The sequence below is a fragment of the Haliaeetus albicilla genome, chromosome 2 (genome assembly GCF_947461875.1).
Source record: "Haliaeetus albicilla chromosome 2, bHalAlb1.1, whole genome shotgun sequence".
In the NCBI taxonomy this organism is placed as follows: domain Eukaryota; kingdom Metazoa; phylum Chordata; class Aves; order Accipitriformes; family Accipitridae; genus Haliaeetus; species Haliaeetus albicilla.
The window spans coordinates 57,979,378-57,992,912 of NC_091484.1; the positions used below are offsets into that span (position 1 = coordinate 57,979,378).

The window sequence follows — 13,535 nt, forward strand, 5'->3', positions numbered from 1 at the left end:
GGAGAAAAAGAAAGCCCAAGGATCAAGAAAGTTGAATCCTTGATCTTAACAACATGAAAATATGTTGCTATATAATTAGCAGACAGATTTTAGAAGATGGGAAGCAGAAAAGATGTGGGGGAAAAGGTGAAAAATTAAATACAAATGAAAGATCAAAAATGAGATGTGTAAAATGGTTTTATACTTGATGCAGTCATTTTACCTGCTGATGTACCATCCCACTCTGCCGAAAATCCCTTTGCTGCACCAAAGATGTCACTTACAAACTTTATCCACAGCTTGTTACCATGAGAGATTATAACAGGAGGCAGGTCTTCACCACAGTATTTTCCAAGAGGAGGAGAAATTTCATATCCTCCATCTCTAGAATGATATTGAAGAAAAACCTTGAGTCAAAGAGGGAAACCATGAGAAATGTTAACAAATCAAAAATCTTGGGATTCTTTCAGGCCTGGGAAAGACTAATCCTGCTCTTCATCTTCCACAGCAATACAGCTACCAAATACTGGAGGAGTCCTGCTACTTGCAGTAAGAAGTCCTACCACAAGCACCTGCTTGCTGGGTATGTCCACTCTCATCTCAGCAGCCTGTGCAGAGTCTGTCAATACAGTGTGTCTCAAGTAGACTTGATGCTGCAGAGGCAGGACCTTCTCTATATTCTACAAGGTCACAATCATAGGTGTAACCAAAGGTAATCTTCTAATTTGAAGAAATAACAGTTTGCTCACTTCTCACTATTTAGCCTGGCACAAAACCAGATGAGCTGACCTATTAAAAAAACACGTTTATTTGCCACCACACAAATGGGAACCCATTTCTCAGAACAGATATGGTGCATGTTTTGAAATATTTTCTTAGCCTTCAGGATTGTTCTACAACCACATATTTCCTATTTTTAAATTAAGTAATATTTCCAGTAATATTTTCTAATACTGTAATCAGGATGCACATATAATGTTCTGTTTTGCTACCTGCGCATGTCTCATGGGAATAAAAAAGGCAGTGACAACTTGCTTGTCACTTGCTTTCTGACCTTATCTTTACGCACTTTCATATTACAAATACCCTACAGGTCATTAGGACAATAATAAATACATTTATACCTATATATGGGTGTGATATTAATATGATGCTATTTAAGTGGACAGTAGTACTTTCAATTACGTTTTCACAGGTTTATACCTGCTTTTGAGAGAAATTCCACTTAGACCTTGCCACTCTGTTTTCTTGTCATCCTCCCAGCTTAAACTGCTTGCCTCTGTCTCAGGTTACTTGCAGTTGAAGAACTGTGCCAGAACCTCCCCTCACTTGCATCTTGGCCTCTGCAGCTGTGGTCAGAGGAACAATTTTCTTAGTTGACTGAATGCAGTTTATCACAGGACACCTCAGGACAAGAAACCGGAGTGGCACCTCACCTAAGACTTATCTAGCTACCCCATATAATGGTATCAGGTTTGATGACACATTCTGGAAATCCAGTTATGGGAGCAGAAATGTGCTGAGTTGCACTTAGCAATGTTCTGGCCATACCTTAAAGCCTGTTTAATGCTGCTGAGCTCTTCACAGAGACAACAGAGTTAGATTTATGCAAGAAATTAATGTTTTCAGTTCTCGAGATGAAAAAGTGAAAAAACCCACAGTTATAATTCAGGTCTACCCCAAATTAAGGTGCTAACTATTAATGCTAGGTTGAATTTAATCTCAGATAATTGTTTTAAAATGAAAAAAACGAAACACTTCGCTTAGAAAATATTGGAAAAAAACCTTTCAGTTTTTCATAACTTTCTCCAGTTTGTATGTACAGCTGAAAACAACCAGCTAATTCAGCAGGAATTCAGAATCTCAACACTGCAACTTCAGCAAACAGCTTTTTGTTTCATTTGAAAAAATAAGACGCTACTAACCGAGGAATAACCCATACAGAAAATCAGGTATAATGTTCAGAATGAGTTTTATCACAGTGCTCACTGAGGTCATGGAAACTCATGGCATGCTCAGAGTGAAAAAACACACTGGTGTTCTGCAGACATGGTTCATCTAGAGAGCTGGCTCATGAGGACAAAAATGGGTGCACTGACACCGGCACAGTGCAAATCCAATACAGCAACACAGCAGAAAGGGTGTGTACTTGGTGCAGCTGTATTGTAAGTATGCAGCTAACCTTCCTGCAAATATTACTTTCTTCTACTTGTCTCTGTCCTGTAAAATTTACTAGAAATCACCATGCTAATATCCTAACTTTAATGGTGATGCCAGTATAGACAAATATAGCAGATTATGTAAATTTTCCTAGTGCTGCATCATAGAATAGCTGCTGTTTAAAGATGATAAACATAAAACAAAATATAGAATCATAGAATAGTTTGGGTTGGAGGGGACCTTTAAAGGTCATCTAGTGCAACCCTCCCTGCAATGAGCAGAGACATCGTCAACTAGATCAGGTTGCTCAGAGCCCCGTCCAACCTGACCTTGAATGTTTCCAGGGATGTCATGTCAAATGCACCACTCAGCTGGGCATCATCTGCCAACTTGATGAGGGTGCACTCGATCCCGCTCGCTATGTCATCAATGAAGATATTAAACAGTACTGGTCCCAATATGGACCCCTGAGGGACACCACTGGTCACCATCATCTCCGCCTGGACATTGAGCCATTGACCACTACCCTCTGGATGTGACCATCCAACCAATTCCTCATCCACCAAACAGTCCACCCATCAAATCCATCTCTCTCCCATTTAGAGAGAAGGATGTTGTAGGGGACCATGTCAAAGGCCTTACAGAAATCCAGACAGATGACACCTGTAGCTCCTCCCATGTCCACTGATGTAGTCACTCCACCACAGAAGGCCACTAGGTTGGTCAGGCAGGACTTGCCCTTGGTGCAGCCATGCTGGCTGTCTTGAATCATGTCCCTGTCCTCCATGTGCCTTCGCATAGCTTCTAGGAGGATCTGTTCCATGATCTTCCCAGGCACAGAGGTGAGGCTGACAGGTCTGTAGTTCCCAGGGTCCTCCTTTCTACCCTTTTTTAAAAATGGGTGCAATGTTTCCCTTTTTCCAGTCACCAGGGACTTCACCTGACTGCCATGACTTTTCAAATCTCATGGAGAATATGTCACAAAACGGGCAGTAAAACTCTTTGCTTCCACACTAAGGAAAACAACTAGAATGCAGTGCATGGCAACGCAGTCCACATACTCCACTTGCTCTGAGAGCTGGAATTTACCAAGTGGGAAAGCTGACAATGGAGCAGGATTGGAGGAGGAAAAAGAAGCCTTTAAATTTCTCTTGTAAATCCTTTTCCCACATTGACAGCACAGGTGTATAGTTAAAACTATAGCTTCTGAACATGCCTAAGTGTATTTGGACAGCTGCCATGGTTATCAGTAATAAGGACAAGAAAAATAATTAGGCTTGCCTTATTTCTACATAATCTTCTGTACAGACTTTATTCCCGTGCAAGGTGAAGTTGGTGAAGCGCAGCACAATCCGCCTGTTTATTCCCACTGTGATGGTGTATATGCACTCCGACCGGACAGGGTAGTTATTGGGATAGTTTGGAGATGTTAGCACACCAGTTTCAGTACTGTAGTTGTGTGAGCACACTTTAAAAAGAAAAGAAACAAGTAAAAATTAATTTAATATGTATGCTAAATTAACAGGAAATTTCTATTTTCAACAGATAAAGGAGCAAACATCCTGTTCTCCTGTGCATTATAACTCTTCCTGGACATATCTTACTGCTGAATGTCATCACTGTAAAGTAAAACCAGAATCCAGCTGGGATTTTCTATATTTGAGTTGATTTGTTCAGCTTTTACCAGAACACTGTGTCTGTAATAAATAGGCAACATTTAAGAGTAGTTCCAGCTGCCTAAGTTGGCTTTGACCTAAAACCCAGGTAACCAGAGAAAGGAAACTGAAAAGTTTATCATGATCAACACAAAAGGTAGTCTTCCTGAATTTCTGAAAAGCAGAATGTGGGCTGGATTTGATGACCCTGGAGATTCATTCTGGTCTCCATTCCCGTTTCAGGTCCTACAGGTTGCAACTATAAAAATGAAAGTAGATTTCTTAAGTACTTCCTATCAAATAGGCAGAGTTAGACTAATTATGAAGTACAACTGACAGAGCAAGCAAAATATTATGATTAACTTTATACTCACTTAAGCTGGTTGCCACAGATCTCTGAAACATGTTTTCTAGCACAACATAGCTGCAGTGTAGTAATACTTGTGCTTAATACTTCAATATGGATAATAATTTAGGGGAAAGGGATGAAATTACAGTTCAGGCCCTCCATGTCTAAGGTTGGTCATTTCCATGTCTGTTCTCTATCCATTCTAACTACTAAAATGCTTTTGCTTTTAATGGTGTCTTTTTTAATGGTGTTTTGCATTCTTGGTCACCTGGAAAGCCCCTGTTGAAAATGTTTTCTGTGGAATAAATACCCCCAAAGCTAGCTACCAGACTCATGTTCCTAACTCATAACAACAAGAACAAAGAAAGATGACACAGAAACAGGCCAATAATTTTCTGCCATTGGGTTGTACTTTGGTATTGACAAGTCAAAAAGGTTTCATGCACTTGTTTACCTAAAATCATGATCTACTAAAGTCTTTATCTAGAATTTTAGTCATTTGTGTGTTCCATCACAGATATGCTCTAATGTATGCATATAACAATCAGGTTAGTCCTGGTCACCTTAAAAACTTTGTGCTGCTTTATAAGTCCTTATAATGCCCTTGCTGTGCTGCCAGCTCCCATGGTGTTTCATGATATGTAGGGCTTATCATCAAACCCCAGGTCCTTAAGTCATATGATTTCTTGAGAACCCTGCCTGCAGGGTTAGAACTCTGACTTAGAAATGTGATCCAAGTTTTTTCCTGGTCACCTTAAAAACTTTGTGCTGCTTTATAAGTCCTTATAATGCCCTTGCTGTGCTGCCAGCTCCCATGGTGTTTCATGATATGTAGGGCTTATCATCAAACCCCAGGTCCTTAAGTCATAAGATTTCTTGAGAACCCTGCCTGCAGGGTTAGAAATCTGACTTAGAAATGTGATCCAAGTTTTTTCTAACAGCTCATTACACAAAAACCAATAAAAAAAAAAATAAAAATGTGTATATATTTATTAGGTTACATATTTTTAACTAATTATTTCCTCCTGATTTTGGAAGGTTAGGTGTTTGACTCATGCACATTTAATGGTTAGAGCTGTTGCAATACTGCTATTCCTTATTCACTCAGAGGCTGAGACCATGAACACTAGCTTTCAGCCTGGAGAATATTAAAATGGATGTACTAGATAAGGGCCCTTAGGGTAAAATTAGCAACACAGAAGCCAAAATGTTTTTATCAGCCCTTTTAAGAACAATTTCCACAAAACTGTCCAGGTTCCCTCCCTCACCAAAGTTTGTTCTCTTGGGAGTAATCCATGCAGAAACTTATATCCCATGTGCTGCATACTGCTCTACACTTCACATAACAATCTTCTTTAAGATCTAAGGGGGAATAAATACAGAAGGTGGAACAGTGACTGCCTTAGAAATGTCAGACTTCTGGCTACAGTGAAATAAATCCAAGTGTAGACTGAGCATACACTGCTATGAAGTTTAGGAAAAGCATAAATGAACCCATGTTTTTTGACAGCCAACTCTCTTCTGGTAACTGGATTCATGTGTTGTGTTCTACTTTCAACAGGAGAGCTGGCATTCCCCTTTTGTCCTCACTTCGCTAACACAGCATTTGGGGGTGTGCTTGGGCAGTAATAGTTCCTTCAGTGAACACTTTTAGCAGAGTTAGCAAGAAAGAAATACTTTGACTCCTTTGCCAAAGTTCAGAATGCAGGCCAACGCCATAATGTGATTATTATATGCCTGGAAAAAATACGAATTCAGTTTGGTTTGAAGACACTTATTGCAGCTCATGAAAAACAGAAGAAGGAGGAAATTGTCGAGGACAATTGCACATCTTGCTTTGCCAGCGTGTGAGGTTTTGAAAGATATTCAATCTGCTTTCTGATTTTGGTACTGAATGTGTTTGCTCTTCTGAAAAAAATGCCATAAATGGCAGTAACCCACTGTAATAGCCAACAGAGGAGAAAAATGCCAGCTTTTGTACCACTCACTCATGAAATCATGCATACTGCAGAAAATTATATCCATGTTTTTTCCCATAAAGAGATATGTATCGGTTGCCACAATTCCAACTAATCAAAAACAAAACTATAGTGTCATATGTAAAATGGGAGTTTTCTTTCGATCTCACTCTGCCAAAGGAAAATTGGGATGCCTAACAATTAGATCTTTATGTAATACTATGCATGTTTAGGAAAAAAAGGAAGAAACTCTCACATGAAGTATATGTCTCTCCACAGGCAATGGAAAAGCACATCTGGACTTCAGGGCCTTCTGTTACTCCTGCTGGCAGATGCTAACAGGCTTAATTTTTACCAAGAAGGCACAAAAAGGTCCTTTGTAGCATTTCAGACCCAAACTCCTTAGAAACACTGGGTACAGCTGTTTAAAAAGAATCTCTGACTCTCTTCTGCTGATTTACACATAAACACACATACTATAGAGTTGTAGACACATATATAGGTGTACACAGGCACACTAATACCCTGATCAAACGTAACCAAGTTAATTGGCCTAACAAGTTGTCAGTTGCCAGCTGATTGAGCCTTTTTCCTGGGACTCAGGCTGAGCTGATGCCCAAGATGCATGTAGGATTTCAGCTTTTTCTTCTCTTAGCTCAGCCTTGTTCAACCATGCCCTTTATCTCTGCACACACATATTTGTCAGACACTACTTTCCATCTTGTCTTTGCTTGTTCAGCTGATGAGAAAAGCCAGGCAACATCCTCCTACTAATTACTGGGTTCAGTCAGCAAGATGGAAACTGAGATCTCAACTTGTACTCAGCTATCAATAAAGACGACAAACAAATCTATACATCACATTCAGGTGCACTTTTAAGTCCATGGGTTTACAAATGTTTTCCTTTCTTTCCTCATCCTTCTCAAACTGACTTCTCCAGTAAGTCATTGTCAGCTAACATATACCACATAATGAAGCTATTTAAAACCAAGTTAATCCTCTTGATAAATAATATCATTCACAATTCAGGATTATAAGGAGACAAAATCTTATCTTTCACCAAAGCCAGAGAAAGACCAGGTATAAAAACTCTATGAGGAGCTAAAAACCTTGTAAATGCTGACTTTTCTCAGAAAAGAAAGGATTAAACGAAGCCCCTTTAATGAAACAAAAAAGTGAAAAACAAAAGAAAAAGAAAAAATCCCCCCCCCCAAACTCCAATTCAAAGTAAACCAAATAAATTTCCACTTACTTGTGAAAAAGTTGAGGACAATAAAATACATACACTGACTCTAGTTCTATTCCTGTTGAAAAATTTTGGCCTGGATCTTTCAAGACCCTGAGCAACACTTCCAGGAAAGACTGAGCTCTTTCAAAGATTTTTCAATAATTTTACATGGGTTCTCTGTGGTGTGGTCAGCCAAGATGGGCAAAAGAAAACCCTAAAATCTGTCATAACACTTATATGGCTGCTGTAACATTCGTCTATCTGGTATTTGAGATCTGGACTCTAGGAAAAAAACCCAAATATTACTTTGCTTTCCATGTGACTTTCCCCTTTAAAAGACAGAAGGACAGCCAAGAACTAAGCATCCAAGGTACAGATAGTTTAAGTGGGCAATATACATTTTAAACAACTGAGTGTCATGTGGGCATGTTTGACTGAAGGATTTCCATTTGTATTGCTGCCGTATGAGCTAGTTGCAGCTACTAGCTGGCAGACTGCTAAAACAGTCGTTTGCACTTTATGGACCATGGGCATGGCTGTATCTTGTGGCATTCAAATTTTTTTGAACAGGAAATATAGCTTTGCCATTATTTTCAGGCTACTTTTCAACTAATTAATATATCACAGATAAGCCATGCTAACAAAAACATTGTTTGCTAAGATGCATGGAGAGGAAAACTAGTTTTGTTTTACACAAAAATATTTTTTTCACTCCTACTTATCCTTTTTTTTTTTTTTTTACTCCTATTTATTCTTTTTTGGAGGATAATCTTGTCCATCTTTTCAATAGCTCATTCTCTGTAAAATAACTCCAGGCGAAATCTTATTGAAATCTCTAATATGAACCAGAACAGGTCTGGCCAGTTCTGATATTGGTTACACTCTAGCTGGCTAAGAAAACATAGCTTAAAAATATGAAGGACTTTTACTGCACAAGAAACATTATTAGAACCATATTTTCCTTAGCAGAAAAATGAAAATAGGCAGCAGATGTAAAGAAAAAAAAAATCCATAGCTTTGGTAAATCTCTCAGATATGATTATGTTCAGCAATTTGCTACCCTAGCGTAACTGGATATACATAAGATGAATATCAGACCTAAACATCTCACAGTGGGAAAACTAAACTTGATATGATTTCAGGGAAGCGGGGAGTTGCTCCTCACAGCAAAGTCCACATACACACATGTGTTTGCCTTCTCTCAGGCCATAGAAACTTCAAAACACTTGATTCTTAAAAAATGAATGTTAGCAGTCCGGTATTTATGACCACCTTATAGTACTGCTATGCTTGTACTGGGACCAAAAGAAACAAATCTCTGTAGAGAAAACAGATCGTAGTTTCAACTTCTGTATAAGTTTATTACTCTCAGTTTCAGTAGTTATCTGCTACTTTGCCACACTTATACAAACTATAGTGGTTGAAATGAAAAAGCATTTATTCTAGAGATCATAGTTCTCATCTGAGTGAGAATAAATTGAGAGTTAGCCCAGTTTAGCTGAAGAGTAGTAAAGATATCTGCATTCATTATGGGAAAAACAAATCATACCTGTTGTTTAGAGTTTGGATGAAGATTTTACATAGTTCTAATTTCATATAAACATTTTTTTACAGTTTCTAGTTATTAATAGCATTGAAGAGAAAACAGACTTGCATTTTTATGACATAGTTTGAAATCATTCCAGGGACAGTGTTGATGCAGTTTGAACCTCCTATGATGCATATAGCAGTGCTTTGGATGAAAGATAAGAAAATCCATTCATCATGGTGGTGGTAAAGGAGGGGAATATGGAAGAGAGGAGGTAGAGCAGTGAAGTTGGATGGCACTGAGATAACTATCAAAGCCAGAGAAACAGATAGGGTTACTCAGAGGCAGAAATATAGATTAAAGTTGAGTAAAGACTATTTTGATCTTGAACTGTGAGAAGAGTTGCTATAAGAACAGTTAGGAAGGAATCAAATCCACCCACGAAATATTAATCTGAGGTAAAGTAAAAGAAAAAATGTCACATTAACAAATAACAATCATACTTAGAGAAGTTACAGTTTGCAGCTGCAAAACCAGGCTCATAGAAGACTTTCTTTATAAGGCTGATTGAAAATTTCATAGTTTCTTACTGATAAGAACTCAGGTTTCAAACTACGGAATCTTTCTTGGAAAGTTTTTTAAAAGTAGAAATTGGGGTTTGGCCTATTATTTTCTAACAAACAGAAATTTCCTCCTTGGAATAGTTCTCATTAAATCTTAATTGTTTTTACTGGCTTCTTGGTTTCCATGCCAGATAACTCAAGTATGAATGAAGGCAGCTGAGAAAATGGATTATTTGGATTTGTAAGTTATCTGGTAGTGAATAAAAACACAGTGGCAAAATATATACTGGTCTCGCCTACACACATGCTTGAGAGATTAAATAATAACCAAATTTTCCAAGATGTCACCAAGAAAGCAGTTATTTTTCACATGGTAGAAATTGGAAATTTTGCTGGTTTTAAACAGGTTGGAGAAACTCAGAAAGCAGGAAGAATAAAATTATTAAAGAAACTAAGAGCAAACAATGAGCAGCCATTGGTAGTTTATGGCTGCATAGACGAGTATTACGAATTTCTGGTATTCATCTAATAAATCCCTTGTAGCCTGCACACACACACACAAATGACCTAGAAACTGGTTAATGATGGATAGATAAAAAACCCAGCTACAAATGTATTCTCACTTTTACTTTTCTTCATTGTCCCACTCTGCCCCTTTTGTGGTTTAAAAACAGGTTTTGTAGGCAGAACCTGTCCCTCTACCCACATAAATCCTCTTCTACTACAGATCTGTCTTTAGCAGAGAGGGGAGCAATAGCAGACCCATGTCTATTGGGTCTATGAAACTGGTAGTTACAGTCTTTCATCAAGAGGCTCCTTTTTCAAGTGCAGTTCAGTCACTGCTAAAATGCTCTCAGTGCTAGAGAGAGGGGCAAACACTGGATCAGGTATGGTGGGTTCAGCATAGTTTGAAAGCACAGATGTGCTTGAATAGAATTCAGAGTAATTTCGCAGTTTTTCTCTGCATTAGAGAACTAAGGAAGGAACCGTCATTCTTCTCTTCAGTAGTCTTTACCCCACTGATGTATGTCATGGCCCTTTAAAAGGAGATACTTAAAGGACAGGTTTAAGGCATAACAGGAGCCTTGAACTCTTGTGGAGACAGAAATGGTGCACTCTGTCGTAACAAAAAAAGACCCAGCTTGTTCTTTCAGGTTATTTTGCTGCTTTATCAAATTTCATCCTATACGACCTTTCTCTGCCCATCATCAATACTGCACCTTAATAGGGACTAAATTAATTTTTATGGCACCTGAGAGTCTCCCATTCAAGTAAGCTGTCCACAATTGCTAAGCTTCCTAGATCACACATACTCAGCTCAGAACAGACAAAGCAAATTCAGAAAATACTTTTCCTAAATAATTAATGCAGTTCTATCATGTCAGCTCTTACTGGCTTTTTAAAGAAAACAGCAGTGTTGCTTACAGAAATTGCTTTCTGCTTTCCTAGGGAGGAAAAAAGCTTGTGAATAAAGCAGGATAAATAAGAAGGGGTAGAAGAGGCACCAGGCAGTCTTCTGTTAACACAGAAAATAATGTTTCTGTTTCTTGTAGTGGTTATTTACAGTGACAGCTGAAAACATACAATTTACATAATGAACAGACTGACATATTACCTTGTGATGCATGCAGGGAGATGTAATTAGCTGAGAAACCCTCAGATGCAATGCTGCGATCGGTCACAAAGTACAACATCATCATGTTGCCACCACTAGTGATGGATGGTGGAATTGATCTTCCGCAGTACCTGCAGCAAAAAGATGCCCCAAACTGAAAGGCAGTACTTTATGAAGCATCTGTATTACTGGAAGAGGATTCAGCTTTCCTGAGCAGTTTGAACAGTTATGCATAGACAAATGCGTCCTTTGGATGATACAGATCCCAGCCATATACCCTGTATCATAGGACTAAATAGCACACTATGTGTGCAAATCTAACTTGTGTGGCAAAGTCAGAGAAGAAACTGTTCATCAAGTTGTCAAATTCTTATTGAAATTATTCTATGCTGTACCTACAACATATTCTGTTCTTTTGTAGGAGTCAGAGTGGCTGGCCAAAGACTAAGGTTGCAAAATGCTCTCCATTATGACATTACTTTGCTCCTTATTTTCCAAAATACTGCCATGTCAGCCAACTACTTTACAGCCTGTAGCTGCAGCTGGATACTGTTCCCAAGTAGTTCAGATGTTCTTGAATTCTAGGGCGGCAAGAAAACCCTGTGTATACCCCAACTGGAGAAGGGGAAAAAAAGAAAAGATTCTTCCCTAAGATAAAATCACATATCAAGAGAAATTGAAAACAAATTCCTATAAAATGCAGATTTTGGTTTAGGTTTTGCTGAGATCCAAATGCACAATCTTTTAAGTAATCTTTCTTTCACTTATGCAAGTGTTTCAAAACACGTTTTTTCCTGGGCACAGATATACTAATGCTTTTGAACTTATTTCCCATACATCAAAATGTTAATGGAGTTGGACTATGCCAGCTATTGAAATCTGTCCTTAAAAAGCTATCTTTTTGACACAAGTTAGGTTGTCCTGGTATAATATTTATTAAATGTGCTTCTCATTCCATAGTCAAAGAAAGCAAGCTGCCTTTGCTATCCTAAGCAGAGAAATTGCTGCTATTGTTTCTGTAATGCAGAGAAATTAATCTACACACAGAATTTAGGGAAGAAAATTGGATGTTGAGGTCTACAGAACAGTGCTCACTCTACAGTAATTCAACTCTGTAGGCTAATGGACATATTCACCTTCCCAATTTTTGCACAGTGGTGTTGTCATATATTTCAAGATAATCCTTTCTGCAACTATAATCAAATTCCAAGTTAAATGAAGTGAATGTCAGGCGGATAAGGTAGCCAGGTTGAATGTTGATAATCCAGGTACAGTTAATACCATGTGGGTAGACCTCTGGATGACCAGGACTTGTAATGCTTCCTTTTGGTTCAGTGAGTGTCTCTCCGCATCCTGTAGAGATTTAAAACATCAGGTTAAATGATATATTTATAAAAAAGTTAGGCAATTATAAAATCAGATATTTTTCTTTCTGAAATTTTATAGTCTTTTTTTCCTCAATGCATACTACACAGTAACTGATTCAGAATTGATCTTCCATTACACCCTCATAAAACTTGATGGCCAACTGTTTTCAGAGTACAGGAAAATTTGGAAAGTTTCAACACTCTATACAGAAAACAACAAAAAAATCCTTACCTGTATCTAATGGCCAGTACTCAGCTCTGAAGCCAAGGTTGGTAAGAGAGGAAGCTCTGAATTTGATATAGAGATTGTTCCGTGTAGATTGCACTATAGATGACACAGCTGTACCGCAGTATTTCTCCAAAAGAGGAGAGTCTGTGTTGTTGCCATCTCTGACCTGAAAAACAGTGTATTCAAGATATCCCATACAAATTTCTATTATATTAAAGTTTTAAGCATAAATGAATTCATAAGAACCACATAAAAGACATCCTCAGCAAGTCAAACCCTACCCTTTTTTCAGCATGGTTTCTACTACAGGTACATAAAATGCAGCCTTATGACTGTCAGAGGAGCATTCTCCCATGCAAAGCATGTCAGATGGAGAAAAGCTGAGACCTTATACCCTCAAACAGTAAGTTGCACATAAACCTCCAAAACCAGGTCTGTTTATCTAAAGACACCTGATATTCATCTCTGATCATTAAAATGGTCACATCATCTTTGGAGAACCAAGAAAAGGTTTGGGATCCCATTATGAGCCTGGAAAAGCTTTTATAACTGCTGTAAGAAGTGCTTGCCTGTCAAGCACTTCTGTTGTAGTGGAGACGAGTATGAAAATGAATGTACAGTTAAGAATCCATCTACTATTCATAGTATATGTGTATTATTCTTTACCTCAATGTAGTCCGAGTCACAAGTGGTTGTATTTCGAATGTCAAAGTCGATAAAGTTAAGAATCACCACTTTGCTAGCTGGCTGGGAGATGATCCACTCACAGGTCTTTGGGTGAGGGGACATCCTGGGGTAGTAAGGGGAATGGATAGTGCCTGCTCCAGACAAGGAGCCTCCACAGGCTGCCAAGAGACACCAAGAATCAGTACTTGCAATGAAAGGTTTCACAGAATGTATAATG

General features: G+C 38.4%; 1 protein-coding gene across 1 annotated transcript in view; it reads right to left on the reverse strand.

Annotated features, from left to right (window-relative positions):
• The window catches only part of CUBN (cubilin), a 154,795-nt gene that overhangs the window by 115,653 nt on the left and 25,607 nt on the right, over nucleotides 1–13,535 (reverse strand). The window contains exons 19-24 of the mRNA XM_069776074.1: nucleotides 13,298–13,476; nucleotides 12,635–12,797; nucleotides 12,172–12,388; nucleotides 11,036–11,166; nucleotides 3,421–3,607; nucleotides 203–363 (exon numbers count right to left, since the gene is read on the reverse strand). Coding sequence (XP_069632175.1) covers nucleotides 203–363; nucleotides 3,421–3,607; nucleotides 11,036–11,166; nucleotides 12,172–12,388; nucleotides 12,635–12,797; nucleotides 13,298–13,476 — 1,038 coding nt within the window. The remainder of the gene's footprint in view (nucleotides 1–202; nucleotides 364–3,420; nucleotides 3,608–11,035; nucleotides 11,167–12,171; nucleotides 12,389–12,634; nucleotides 12,798–13,297; nucleotides 13,477–13,535) is intronic.